Source organism: Zootoca vivipara, chromosome 14 (genome assembly GCF_965207765.1).
Source record: "Zootoca vivipara chromosome 14, rZooViv2.hap1.1, whole genome shotgun sequence".
Lineage (NCBI taxonomy): Eukaryota > Metazoa > Chordata > Lepidosauria > Squamata > Lacertidae > Zootoca > Zootoca vivipara.
The window spans coordinates 36,130,746-36,145,470 of record NC_142597.1 but is presented as its reverse complement, the minus strand read 5'-3'; the positions used below and the strand labels follow the sequence as shown (position 1 = coordinate 36,145,470).

The 14,725-nt window shown below is 46.3% G+C and overlaps 1 protein-coding gene across 4 annotated transcripts in view; it reads right to left on the bottom strand.

The window, feature by feature from the left end:
• AUTS2 (activator of transcription and developmental regulator AUTS2) overlaps nucleotides 1–14,725 on the bottom strand; it is a 734,101-nt gene that overhangs the window by 16,108 nt on the left and 703,268 nt on the right. For all 4 annotated transcript variants that reach the window (XM_088657874.1, XM_088657876.1, XM_060283030.2 and 1 more), the window contains exons 10-13: nucleotides 13,337–13,381; nucleotides 7,771–7,866; nucleotides 4,092–4,163; nucleotides 2,201–2,230 (exon numbers count right to left, since the gene is read on the bottom strand). In XM_088657874.1, the coding sequence (XP_088514000.1) occupies nucleotides 2,201–2,230; nucleotides 4,092–4,163; nucleotides 7,771–7,866; nucleotides 13,337–13,381 (243 nt within the window). The remainder of the gene's footprint in view (nucleotides 1–2,200; nucleotides 2,231–4,091; nucleotides 4,164–7,770; nucleotides 7,867–13,336; nucleotides 13,382–14,725) is intronic.

The window sequence follows — 14,725 nt, the reverse complement described above, 5'->3', positions numbered from 1 at the left end:
ACATTTGTTATGTTGTACCTACCGTGTTTCCCCCTTTTTAAGACACCGTCTTATAACTTTTTTTCCTCAAAAAAACACACAGTGTCTTATTTTCAGGGGATGTCTTTTTTTAAAAAAAAATTATTACTGTTTTTATTACAGTACTTGTAAAATACAGTATTACAACTTGTGGCGGGCTGGACCGTGTGTGTGCGCACACACACACACACATACACATACGCCCATGCCTTCCCTCCCTCCCCGCGTTCAGATGGAGCAGGCTGGGCTGGGGAGGGGGCACCCCGTCTACACTGGGTCTCAGCTTGCGCTGAGGGGCCGCAGCCACCCTGTCAGGAAGGGCCCCTATCCCGGGGTGTCCATGACCGTGCTGCTAATGTGCCACCGCCAAGCAGCACAGAGGAGTCCTCCTCCTCCTTCTCTTACTGCTCCTTCTCCCTCCTCGCAGGCTCTCTGCTCCGCGGCGCTGCTGGGCTCTCGAAGCGTTCTGCACTGCAGCAGCCGCCGGTTCTGGGCTGCGGAGAGAGCAGGCAGGGCGAGCACACGCAACCTGCGGGAATTGATGCGCTCCCGTCTGCGGCGCGTGCAAATGGCCCGGTAGGTCGGGTCTCCACACAAGGCGCCTTCGCCGCCGTAGCTGCAGGCTTCCCGCCGGGGCCGCCTGCAAAGCGCCGCGCCGAGGCTCCCCGGGAGAAGGCGTGCAGGGGCTGAAGCCAGAGGCAGCGGGGGGCATATTCCGGCCCCGGTGATGTCAGGCCTCCCCATGGGACCGGGACCGGGAACGGGACTTGGGGGGGGGAATCTCGCTCAGCTTCGTCACTCTCCCAGACAGCAGCAGCAGCGAGAGGAGTGCACGCTCGTCCCTGGCGTCACAGCCTCAAGCGCAGGCTGGGGAAGAGGAGGCGAAGGAGGCGCGCTCAGTGCGGTGGGGGCTGAGGCATGGTGGAGTGCTCCGAGCCTCTGGGAGCCGGCAGGAGGAGGAGGAGGCTTGCCGGGTCGTCACCCAGCAGCGCGCGCAGAGCACCCCGAGCCTCCGGCAGCCAGCAGCAACAACAACAATCCCAGAGGCTCGGGGCGCTCCACGCACGCTGCTGGGTGACGACCCGGCAAGCCTCCTCCTCCTCCTGCCGGCTCCCAGAGGCTCGGGGCACTCCACCATGCCTCAACCCCCACTGAGCGCGCCTCCTTCGCCTCCTCTTCCCCAGCCTGCGCTCGAGGCCACGGTGCATGCAGCCGCCTGCTGCCCAGCCTTTTTGTTCTCCTAACCCCTCCGTCTTGCCTACCTCGAGCCTCACATTGTTCGCCTCTTCGCCCGCAACTCCATCCCGAGACGCGGAAAGCTGCTTCGCGCAGCGGCATCCGCCAAAAAGCAGTGTGACTCTCGCGCCCCCTCTCCTTCCCCCCCTCAGGAGTCCAGCGCAAGGTCCGGCACTGAGCTCTGCCTGCGGGGGCCCCGGAGGATCCGCGCACACCCTTGCCTCCCCCTCGGTGGCCCTGTTCGGCGGCAGCCCACGCCGCTTGCCAGACATCCCTCTTCGCTGTGACTTCTTTCTCTGCTTCTCCTCCTCTTGCCAGCGTGCTGGGTCCCACTGGCTGGCTGGGGCACTCAGCGGTCTCGCTCCGCGGAGTATGGCTTATTTTCGGGGTATGGCTTATATTTCCTAAACGCTTAAAATCCTGCTATGGCTTATATTATGACTACGTCTAAAAATAGGGGAAACACGGTATGCATTTTTTCATGTTGTAAGCCACCTTGAGCATGGTGTTAACAATGGAAAGGTGGCATACAAATAAAATTATGTATGCATATTTGTATGTATGTATGTCATCAGTTCTTTCGAACTCGATATACAACCTTCAAAATGGCATAATAACCAAGCAGCTCTCTTTATTCCAAGTTTCACTCTCATCTTCCACTTGCAACCCCTGTCCTTATGAGGCTGTTATAAGCTGGACATAATACAAGTCCTACCAGATTTGACCAAAAGCCTATCTATAGTCCTACATATTGCCTTTCACAGTGGCCAACAGGATGCCTCTTGGAAACCAAGGAGCAAGATATGAAGGCAACAGTCACTCCCCAGCACCTAGGGCAGGGTTTTGGACTACAACTCCCATCACCCCTAGCTAGCAGGACCAGTGGTCAAGAATGATGGGAAAGACAGACAGACAGAGGTCAACCAAGACTTAGTGGCCTTCTTACCCTCAGCATTGGTCTGAAGGGATCCGTCAACTGCAAAGAGAAAGAAAGAGGGAAAGTCAATAAAGAAAACCTTGCCACTCAAACAGTTGCTCATCTAATCTGCATTGCTTCACTTGGGAGAGTGGAAATTAAAATATTAGCATTTTCATTTCATTCATAGTCTCTTTCAAAGTCTTAGCAGGCATGTTGCTTCATCTTGACCAGGTGTGGGGAGGTTTTTTACTCTCCAGGTGTTGCAGAATTGCCGCTTCCATCACCCCTGGTCATTGGGGTTGATGGGAGTTGCAGTTCTGATACATCTGGAGGGCTGCAGGTCCCCCACACTTGATATTAAGGGGAAATAACTCCCATGTTCACTCCTTTGCATCTCTGCTCCTCCATGTTGTAAACAACAACTCCCATCATCCATGGCCCTCAGGCCATGCTGGCTGGTACTGATGTGAGTTAGGAGTCCAACAAGATCTGGAAGGACACAGATTCCCCCTCTCTGCTCTGCAGGATTTATCCTTTCAAGTGTTGACAACCTACCAAACATGGCCCCCAAGAGGCATTCTGACCTGGAGTTTGTCTGCTAATTCACTCAATTTAGCACTGTAAAAAATGGGAAACAGTGCAGTAATTTTTTAAAGTGACCTTTTGATTGACCTTTTGAAGATACAGAGGAGGGCAGAATTTTGGAAGAGGCTTACTTGTCCATACACAACTGCTAAGAGAAAATTTTTCATAACTATTACACCAGGAGGAGCAACACCCCCTCCCGCAATTTTGCTGGACCACAACTTCCATCATTTCTGAACATTATGAGGGGTCTGATAAGAGTTTGATGAACCACAATTTTGTTGGACCTCATCTTCCATCATCTATGAACGTTATAGGAACCTTCACTCAGCAACACCTGGAGGACTCCACTTTGGTTAATGCTGGACTGCACATACCCCTCCTCTTTTAAAACCAGCTCCGAGTCACCCAATTATAAAAAGCAAGTCAAATGATACAGACTGGTATAGACTGGTTGCTCTGTGGTGCAGATTTTCACACTGGAACAAATGTGGATAAAAAGGATTCATACAAAAATACTTTTTGACTCCCTCCCCACCCCCTCAAATCCATTCAAACCCATGCTGAATGGGAGGGCTCCTCTTGGGTCACAAGAAGAGGCCTTTTCTAACGCTGCTACCTGAAACGTCATTTAATTAGAGGTGTCAAGGAGTCTTCCCAAGACCATACATGGTCAGGTGCTCCACATTGCAGATGGCTAACATCATCAGCCTGACCCTGACTTGAAGACACCTGGAGGACAAAAAGTGTCATCTGTGGAAGTGCTGAACCCAGGCCTCAACACTGAACCTGAGCTGAAGTGTGTCAACCTTGACCCTCTCTCTAAAGCAGAAACCCATAAGATAGAGTCTCCCAAGAGCATTATGCTTTTCAAAGCCTGCAAACCTTTGAAAGAAATGCAGAAGGTTGAGAAGTAAGAGCCTCTAGGTCAGAAGTCTACACTTTTAAGCCTTCCTGCTATTCTGGATGTGGTTGGAGTCTTGGAGGTGAAGACTGGTTCAAGAGCAATGAAACACCTCGGCTGAGTTCTAGATGTAATCACAACACCTTGCCTGGTTGGAGCTATCCGTGGTCCTGATACTATAGCCTTATGCTTTCTGGCACCCTCAGGTTATCGGCCACACCTTGTGCACTCCCACTCACAGCCAGCCCACTTAAGGACCATGAAAGTTAGATCCTGTGCTTTATGGTTTCCAAATTCCACACTTTCTCAATTTAAGCTCAGGTCAAATAGCAATAAAGGGCAGAGTTAGGATGATGACCTCAGCTTCATTCATTATGCAATGGTTGAATGGCCCTTGGTTTGAAGGGGCTGTAACATTTTAGAACTTACCCTGGGATCTTTCTGCAGTAGAGTGTGTGGAACAGCTCCAGGTCTCGCTGCAACATCAATAGGATTCGAAGTCTACAAATGCCACATACACAGAAACAACGGCAGTGTAAATTTATGTGCAAAGTTTTAATGTGCAAACTTTTAAACTTTTAGAAGACCCCCAAAAGAATTAGTTAGGCAGTAAGTGAGGGTCTCCATAAAAAAAGAAAGGAACTGAAGATTATTTATCCATCTATTCATTTAGTTACAGCAGAGATGGAAACCTGGTACCCTCCAGATATAGGGACTACAACTCCCATCAGCCTCTGCCAGTATGGACAATGGTCAGGAATGAGGGGAGTCCTGAAATATCTGGAGGGTCAAAGTTCCAAACCTTTGGACTACATACTCTGAAATCTCATTTCCAGAGTGCCTTGCCTTGGTGCACACAGAGTCATAATTTATGTCCAAGGTTAAAGACTGGCTTAGAATTTCCCAACCTCTTAAAATGAGATTTGTTTAGCTTTAGAAAATGAGATCTCAGCTCTCTGAGTTTCACCATGCTTTCCTGTTATATTTGTGAGTATTCAAATCTGTTCTTTTTGTGTGTTACAAGATGCCATCGAACAGCCTTAACTGGTGAAAAACCCACCAACCTCTCTCACTGTTGCACAAAGCAAGCTAATAAGATGCAGACGTATTTTCTATCAGTTTCTTCTTTTCTAACCCCACAAACAAACTATGTTGTGTTCACAGGTTTTCAATTCTCAGGTGTTGCTTCTGCAAAGGGCTCACAGTTGTTGTTGGAGACAAGCCTCCTCCCTCTGTTGAGCTGCTAATGCATGCAGCAGAATACCCACTTCAACACACATACGGTACCTCAAAACCATTCACGCTGTGCCTTGCTTATTTATTTTCCAGGTCTGACAGTAAATATACCCTTGCACCACTAGGGGTCCCCTGGAAGCAATCTGAGTGTAGTTTCCGACAGCATCTCCTGGGCCACAACTTCCAGCATTGCCTACCACAGTACCTCCCATCCTAGGGTTTTTTGGTCAAAGTTGTGGCGCTTTCTTTTGCAAAATCGCTGCTTTTGCGCATGCACGGGACACGCGCGCGCCGAAAACACTTCCGGGGTTGCGGAGTTCGTAACCCGAAGTGTTCGCAACCCGAGCGGGTCGTAAACCGAGGTACGACTGTATATAAAAATCGTGAAAGTGGTGTTCCACTTTTCTCCATAACCACTTGACTGATCGTCCTGAAATTTTGACACAACGATCCAGGCCACTCCCCGAGCGTTGTTAGAAAAAAAAATCCCTCAACTCTCACACCTGGGCGGTATAAACCTGTTTTTCCACAAAGTAAAACAGCACCCTCAAGTGGATTTCCTCCCACATACACCCCCTCCCTCCCTGTGAAATCTACACCACACCCACAAACCCCACCTCCACCACGAGATCCACCACTCATATACATCCATCCGGCAGAGGTGTTGAAGACCAAACCAACTGAAAACAGGCCTTTTCCAGCAACAAGGCCCAACATTGCCAAGTGGAGGTAGGGGCCTGCCTGGGGGGGATGGGGGCCAAATAGGAGGCAGGGATACGTAATGGGTCAGAACAGGGTGGGGGGGAGACACGGGGATGAAACCTGCCCTCTCCACAGTATCTCGCCTCGACTCAGGGGGACTCCGAGGCTCAGGGGGATCTGAAGGGGGACTATTACCCTCCATTTCACAGACTAACGCATAGCAACGCGTTCAGGGCCAGCTAGTGAGAATATAAAAGAACCTTACTTGCAAAGAGCCCCACACAACATTTAAAAAACAACAACCATACACGCAGCCACATACTAGTAGATGGTTAAGCTCAAATGGATTCTTAATAGCCTAATTATCATACATATGAGGACCTTTGCTAATGAACCACAATCTACATATTTAATAAGCTTGAGTGGTGGAGTGGGGATAGTTTTCAGATTGGACAAACACAGCTCAACATATAGCCTCAAAAGATTAAATTTAAAATACACTGGTGAACAATGAGGATTGCAGTTCTTTTAGCAGAATGCATAAGACTGACATCAGTCTACCCCTGAGCTGAGAAATACATTACCTGGTATAAAAGAGCAGAAACAAACAGTTTAGAACATCCCTGAATACCTTGAGTTCCATGATAGAAGAAAGGCAAGATATAAAATGAAAGCATGGAAGATTGCATCAAATGTTCATAAGTGAACTTTTTCAGATGAAAAAGATGCTTTTTCAGGGCTCCTAAAATGGCCCCAGGGAAGTTTTGCTGCCTATTTTTGTTTACTGCTAATTCTAGGCCACTGCTTCAGCCCAAGTATGCCCCCACTCTACCACATTTTGGTTCTTCTGTGCAAACCTAGCTAGTCAATCAGTGATCACATTGGAAATGTAATGGCAAAACAGCTCAATAGTTTTTTCTAACTGGGCCAAAATCACCAAGAAGTGTAGATTTTCCAAGGTATGTTTTGTTTAGACTTTGCAAAGCGGTGGGGAACCTGTGATTATCCAGGTGTTCTTGGAAACCAAGTCCCATAAACCCCAGCCAACATAGCTAATGGCTAGGGATTATGGTGGCTGCAGTTCAGTAAGGACCCGAGGTACTACACCACACCTCTGATATAGGGCTTTAAAAGCAAGAACCAGCACCTGGAAGCCTACCGGAAAGCAAGTATCAACATACCTGCCCACATCTCTCTCTCCACCCTGCCTCAGCCCCCCCTGCTGCCTCAGTAAATGCGAGTGAATCAAGGGAACACATGATGAAGGTTCATGTGGAGCTCTTTTCAACTGATTTGCACATCATCATCCCCAAGAGAGTTTGAGTCCCCATCAAGCTCAAAGGAAACTCTGGGATGATTTTGTGCCCCACATTGACCTAGGGAGGAAATGCTCATTCCTCTCTCCCAGCAGAGCCATCTCCAAAACCAACGACGGGGGACATTTGGACTTCCAGGCTATAGCTGGACTACAGCTCCCAGCAGCCTCAGCCTGCATAGTGAACAGTGAGGGGTGATAGGAGTTGATAGTGAGACCACATAACACCGGTCCTGAAAGACCTACACTGGCTCCCAGTATGTTTCCGAGCACAATTCAAAGTGTTGGTGCTGACCTTTAAAGCCCTAAACGGCCTTGGTCCAGTATACATGAAGGAGCGTCTCCTCCCCCATCATTCTGCCCGGACACTGAGATCCAGCGCCGAGGGCCTTCTGGTGGTTCCGTCGCTACGAGAAGCCAAGTTACAGGGAACCAGGCAGAGGGCCTTCTCGGTAGTGGCACCCGCCCTGTGGAACGCCCTCCCACCAGAGGTCAAAGAGAACAACAACTACCAGACCTTTAGAAGGCATCTCAAGGCAGCCCTGTTTAGGGAAGCTTTTAATGTTTGATGGATTTCTGTATTTTAATACTTTGTTGGAAGCCGCCCAGAGTGGCTGGGGGAACCCGGCCAGATGGGCGGGGTATAAATAAATTATTATTATTATTATTATTATTATTATTATTATTCCAGCAGCATCTAGAGGGTTGCAGGTTCCCCATGCAGGCCTAAGACAAATAAAAGCACTGTTCCTCACGAATACACCTGGTACTGCAAGAGACCCACAAAGCCACAAGACACATGTCCATAATAGGAAAAAGTCTACACAAGACACACAAAACATATTTACAATTTACCTTGGGTTGAAACGCCCCTTGTAGTGAGCCAAAAGGACCGGTTGGAGGAATCATTGGAGGGATCCCCGATACAGCAGGAGGGTACGAGTGGAATAACTGTGACAAAGGGAGGATAACATCAGCAAAGGACCCCCCACACATTTTCTAATTGCACTTCATACAATTTCAACTCAGAAGAAAGCAAAAGAGACAAGGAGGCAGTTTATGAATTATGCAGTTCACATGATTGCTGCTGTTAATCAGCCAGTGATCCAACTGCATAAAAATCAATGCAGGACCACTGATGTTGGGTACTTGGTAAATAAAAGAAGTGGCGATAAGCCTAGGAAAAAGACAAAGGCATCTGACAACAGCAATGAATAAGGGATATAATGGACATTCGCAAAATGTTAGACAACAAGGTGGACAGATTTGTGTGGAAAGAACAGATTATTTGAAAGCGTAAGGGATAGAGAGCTGTCTCAGAATGGATTTTTATAATGAGGGTTATTATTATACTGTATTATAATACTGCATTACAGAAAAAAAGAGAGGATGCAATGGGAAGGAACTGGAGCAGAAACGTGATCTCATTGTCAATTGCATTAGCTGTAGCAGTTAAACAACAGGAACAAAAGAAGCTGCCTTAATATTGAGTCATAAGACTGTAAGAAGAGCCTGCTGGATCAGGCCAGTTCTCACAGTGGCCAATAAAATGCCTCTGGGATAAGCAAGAATGACCTGAGTGCAACAGCACTTTCCCTGTCTGTGGTTTCCAGCAACTGGAATTCAGCCTTCACCATGGAGGTAGAGCATAGACACAACGAGCACGGGCCTCCGTGAATTGGTCTAATCCTCTTTCAAAACCATCAGAGTTGGTGGCCACCACCAACTCTTGTGGGAGCAGATTCCACAGCTCAACTGTGTGAAGAAGTAATTTGTTATCTGGTTTGAGTCTTCCAACTTTATTTGGTTGTCCATGAGTTCTAGTGTTCTAAGACAGAGAATAATTTTATAAACTTCTATCATGTCTCCTCTTACACTAAATTAAAGGTAAAGGGGCCCCTGACCATCAGATCCAGTCGTGTCCGACTCTGGGGTTGCGGCGCTCATCTCGCTCTATAGGCCAAGGGAGCCGGCGTTTGTCCGCAGACAGCTTCCGGGTCATGTGGCCAGCATGACAAAGCTGCTTCTGGTGAACCAGAGCAGCACACAGAAATGCCGTTTACCTTCCCGCCGGAGCGGTCCCTATTCATCTACTTGCACTTTGATGTGCTTTCAAACTGCTAGGTGGGCAGGAGCTAGGACCGAGCAACGGGAGCTCACCCCGTTGCAGGGATTCGAACCGCCGACCTTCTGATCAGCAAGCCCTAGACTCTGTGGTTTAACCCGCAGCGCTTAAGTCACCCCTAATGTTGCAACCTTTCCTCAGAGGGCAGTTGCCCCATCCCCTTGATTATTTCGATTGCCCTTTTCTGGTCAAACCCTTGGCTCTATCAAGCTCCAGGGTCTCACACTGAAGTCTTTCCCAGCTCTGTCTGGAGATGCTAGAGATTCAGCCTGGGACCTTCTGCATGCAAGTTATGTGTTCAACCTCTGAATGGTGGCCCTTCCCAACATTCACAACAAGGCATGGGTAGGGCGTTAACAGAACCCAATGCGGGATGCATGCCAATGGTGGTGTGGTCAAAACATAGGTGGGTGCAACCAGAGGGCACAACCTACCGCCCACCCATACAAACACCACACACACAAATTTGCATAGACACAGGTAGTTTGCATCTTATGCTTATTTTACTTACCCAATTGCAGCTTTGCTTGAGGGGGGGGGGATAAATAAATAAATGGAGAGCAGAGTAAACTCATTCTCCATTTACTTATTCTGCCCCCTTACCTGTGCAAAGCTGCAGTCATGATCTTACCCAGCTGTGAGAAGGCAGTGTGAACCTTTGTGCCCCTTAGTCAATTTTCCTGAATTGCCCTACAGCAGTTTGGCTTGGGAAAAGCCTTTGGCCAACAGATGAGGCCTTTTTCTACAAAATCTCAGTGCAATTCCCTTGCCAATGTATTCCACTGGCTCATGATGCCTGCCTGAGCCAAAGATCTAAAAAAGCACAATAGTTTGTTTCATTGTATTGTTCCATTAGGTGCACTCAAGCACACTGAAGCATTTCTCTCTCTCTCTCTTTTGGCAATTAACACCATTAAGAAAATGCAATAATTTTAAGGCTTTCACGCAACCACCTGGCCCAGTTCCTCTCCCCACTCCTTTCGTATATCATTTCCATCTTTTAATCCTGTTTCGCTTCAACGTGAACTTCCAATGGTGCAGAAAATGTTTCCAAGATTAGCTGATATTGAATAGCAGAGCTCTCAAGAACCCATTAGGCAGGCAAGCGTCTTGGGCTGCAATCACTTTTTAATACTGAAAATGAGCATGTTAAAGACTCTAGCATCCATAACGCTTACTTTTCTGTATTAACATGCCAGTTCTCAAAAACGAAGGGATGTTAGAAATCCCATTGTATGCTGGTTGTTAACATATGGATGGTGGGAAAGGATGGAGACCTTTCAGAGTGTTTTGGAACTGCCACTGCTGCTTGAAGGCTTGGATTCCTATCTTGTCAACAAAAGCAGAGAGCTATCAATGTCCCATCTTAGCTGGGCCCCAAGTTAAGTCTCAGTTTTTGAGTCTGAATTGCCTCTCCTTGGCATTTTAGTAAATAGGCTTCACCCTGTGATCAGGTGGACCAAGGATAGCAGGATCTGTCCCTCTGCAACTTGCCTGCGTAGAACTCCTGGTAGCCGATAGCAACTAGCTGAGTTGTTACCTGCAGAACTGCTTTACCTGTCAGTAGCTAGATTAATCCTTTAAAATCCTCATCACCTCTCTCTCTCTCTCTTTCTCTCTCTCTCTCTGGAATGGAGAAACTGTGGTCCTCCAGATGTGGCCAGATTCCTTGCCCTGTGAAGCTTGGTCCCACCACCACAATTGCCTTCCACTGGCTGACAAAGACTTTTAATAGTTTAGCAGGTTTTTAGTTTTCCCGGTAGACGGCCTTTTATTTGAGGTTTACTTTTACTTTTAATTATTTATTAAAGTATTTTAAGCCACATTTCAGGGTACATTAGTAATACTTGAAGGAGTGTCTCCACCCCTAGCATTCAGCCTGGACAGGTCCGAGTCCGAGGGCCTTCTGGCGGTTCCCTCACTGCAAGAAGTGAGGTTACAGGGAACGCCCGCCCATCAAGGAACTATCTGACTTTTAGAAGACATCTGAAGGCAGCCCTGTTTAGGAAAGTTTTTATTGTTTGATGTTCTATTGTGTTTTAATTCTGTTGGGAGCCGCCCAGAGTGGCTGGGGAAACCCAGCCAGATGGGGGGAGGGGTAATAATAATAATAATGGTGATTACTATTAACCAACCACATTTTTAAATGGTCTCATTTTTGTAGATTAATCTTAACCTTTTTATGTTTTAATTGTTCTCAACATGGATTTTTATTTTGTTTTAATATTTTGAAATTTACCACCCTGGGCTCCTTTGGGAGGAAGGGCAGGCTGCAAATTTAACAAATTTAAATTAAATTTAAATTTAAATTATGCAGCAAAAGGGGGTTAATAGCATTCTTTAAATGAAATAACATAATAACCATAGTTTAAAAATACAGATGCCGTACGGTTCCCTGAATCAGCATCTTGTGTTAAGAAAGCACATCCTGAGCTGAAGGTAAAAACCCCAACAAATGTTTTAAGGAAGGAAGAAAAAGGAGCAATTCTACTTTGCCTACAAATTTAGACCATAATACCTTTTGATCTGGCCCATTAAGTGAAATCCACTGGTTAATGCATTTTTAATAATATTAAAAGTTAAAAGTTTCAGTGCTTTAATCTTGTAGCTTTTAACCTCTGTTCACCGTTGAAATGGAACAAGCCGTCAGGTTAGATACATCTGAGGCAATGAAAGAGAAATACAAATGACCTAACGCTCATTTAGATTCTCTCTGTGATTTCTCACCTATTGGAGAACAAGAGAGTGTATAACCATTTGGATCAACCATAAAGCTTGGCTTTCAAGATGCTGTCAATTCCTTAAGGTTCCTTTGGCACAAATGCCCCACAAATGTGCCTCTTCAGGCCTGCACAAGGATCTTCCATGTGCCTGGAGGTGCTCTATTCCTCTGAGTAGAGGGAGAACATTAGGGCTGAATGAATCAATTCATTTGGGGCTTGGTGGTGTTGTGATCTAAAGGGTGGCGGTTCAAAACCCCACGACGGGGTGAGCTCCCGTTGCTCTGTCCCAGCTCCTGCCAACCTAGCAGTTCGAAAACATGCCAGTGCAAGTAGATAAATAGGTACCACTGTGGTGGGAATGTGAACAGCGTTTCCGTGTGCTCTAGTGTCCGCCACAGTGTTCCATTGCACCAGAAGCGGTTTAGTCATGCTGGGCGCATGACCCAGAAAGCTGTCTTTGGACAAACACCAGCGCTGGGCGCATGACCCAGAAAGCTGTCTTTGGACAAACGCCGGCTCCCTCGGCCTGAAAGCGAGATGGGCACCACAACCCCTTAGTCACCTTTGACTGGACTTAACCATCCAGGGGTCCTTTACCTTTTTACCTTCATATCAGGGCAAAAACATTCCTACAGAAAATCAGCCCTAGGTCTTTGCTGTTTCAGTGTGGTGTTAAGGTAAGCTGCAAATATTTTTATGTGGTCTTTGTTAGAAGGAAAGTTTTGCTGTTGTTTAGTTTATTTTGTTAGTTTTCATTATTGCATTTTGTATTTTTCTTTATGAAGTTTTGCATGCTGCCCAGATAATTTTTCTAATGGGGGGGGGGCCCCTATAAATTTAACAAATCTTTCATAGCACTTTGCATTTTTTTTAATTACCAAAAATGCTATTTAAAACCAATATTTTAGTGTGTTTTTCTCCTAAGAAACATTTTTTTGCATGCAGTTTTGAAATATTTACATGCAACTTACCCCAATAAAATGCATTTTGTATGCTATTTTCAGTAATACAGACCTTTTTATAATACTTTCCCCATATTATACGTATTCTTATACATGTTGCTTTGTTGGAAAACTGTATTGCAAAATTCAGAGAATTTCAAATTTCAAAGGTAAGACTCTGTTTCGGTTTGCATATTAGTTGAAGAAGTGTGAATTAGGTAGTTTCTCATTCAAATGCAAACAAATCCCTCATCAACGCAGGACTTCATATCTTCATTAACACATTGGAAGCTAGAGAAATGGTCACAAAGATCTGCTTGCGCCATTGAAATGAGCAGAGAAGGCACCAATAGCAGAGAGAATCTGGGCACCTTTGTAGTCTCCAGTCCCCGATTAAAGAGCTAGATTTAGGCATAGCTTCAGAGTTTGCTTTTTCTTTTTAAGAGATATCACATCTTTCACAACTAAAGCAAATGACAATATCAATGATGGACATTTCAGAGTGATGGACAGAAAGGGAGAGGGAGGGAAACAGAAAGTGGGATGTTCTGCCACTGATCTGAGTGGTGATCTCAGCCCACCAATGGGGAAAGAAGCAAATAATACATTTTAAGGCAGTAAGAAGAACTCACACTGTGTCGGTAGAAAGGGTCGACTTTTGTAGGGTATTTGTCAAACTGCAAAAAGGATCAAAACACAAACTCATTATGTTGTCTTTCTAATGGAGCATACATTTCTTTGATTCAGTCAATAGTTGGGAAGACTAACTGGTGAAAAAAATGGCAATCAATGGAGATGTGGGGAAAGGGGAAGATATACTTAAAAAGGGCAGGTGTTCCGAGATGAAAGTATGGACAGTAGTGAGAGCAGGAAGAGATCAGGAGCAATTTGGATAACAAAAATTCCAGGTGCAAATTACCGGTAAGTAGAATGATTGGGACCAACAAGTTAATACTACAATATATTCCCCACATAACAGGACTGCTCCTGACCAGTGTTCCAGCCAGCCATTCTCTGCAAGGAGGACATTTTCCCTGGGCCATCTCCCCACCCTGTTCCATTTTCCCACTTAATGTTTTTCTTTCCAACCTGTCACACATTTGCCTGCATCTTTTTTTAAAAACTCCAGTGTGTGTGTGTGTGGTGTTCATAAACTCCACAGTTCCCTGAGCATACTGACAGCACCTTCGTGTTTCTCAGTGAGTCCATTTGGACTCCCACCAACACTCACCACTTGACCTTGCTATCAGAGGGGGAAAGGCCATGGGTTCCTGAGGCCCGTAAACCTCTTTTTCACCTCTTTATTTAGGCAAACAATTTAGGCTGAGGTTCATTCCACACTAATCCCTCCACCCTCTGAAATATCATCATTTCCTCACTCACCCTTTAGGAAGAATGCACATGCCATTACCGAATGGCTGTATATCAATGTTTTCTTCTCATCCTCCCCCCTCCCCAAGCCTGATTTCTGACCTTTAATTTTGGCAATAAAACGCAATCACAATGTCCAGTGTGGAACACCAGAGTGAAAGAATAAAGACACGGCAGAGTTACTGTGCTTTTAACTGAAAGCTTCCTGTTCTGCAAGATCACTGCTTCCTTTTTCACTGCAGCTAGAGCATGGTGTCTCCAACATGGTGTGGAGCTTGGCATGGTGGAGCTTGGCATGGTGGGAAGTTGCCAAAGGGGTGGGGAACTGGAAGATGCCAGGGATTGAAAGTGGGAACTTTATTACGTTCTAGCACTGCTCTGTGGCGCTTCCCCAGGAGTTTAAGATTGGTCCAGAATGAAGGTACCTGAACATAGCTGCCAAGTACCCCGTTTTTCCCAGGAAACCCCTGTATTTTCTTACCGTTTCCCACTGGTCTCCCGAATGGATTTATATCCCGTAAATCCCTGGAAAGCAGCTGCTGCCGGTGGCCATGTTTCTGGTGCCGCTCTGACCATGTATGGGCACCGGAAATCAGGCAGTGCCGGCATTGGAAGTCACTTCTACGCATGTCTGGAAGTGCGTAGAAGCG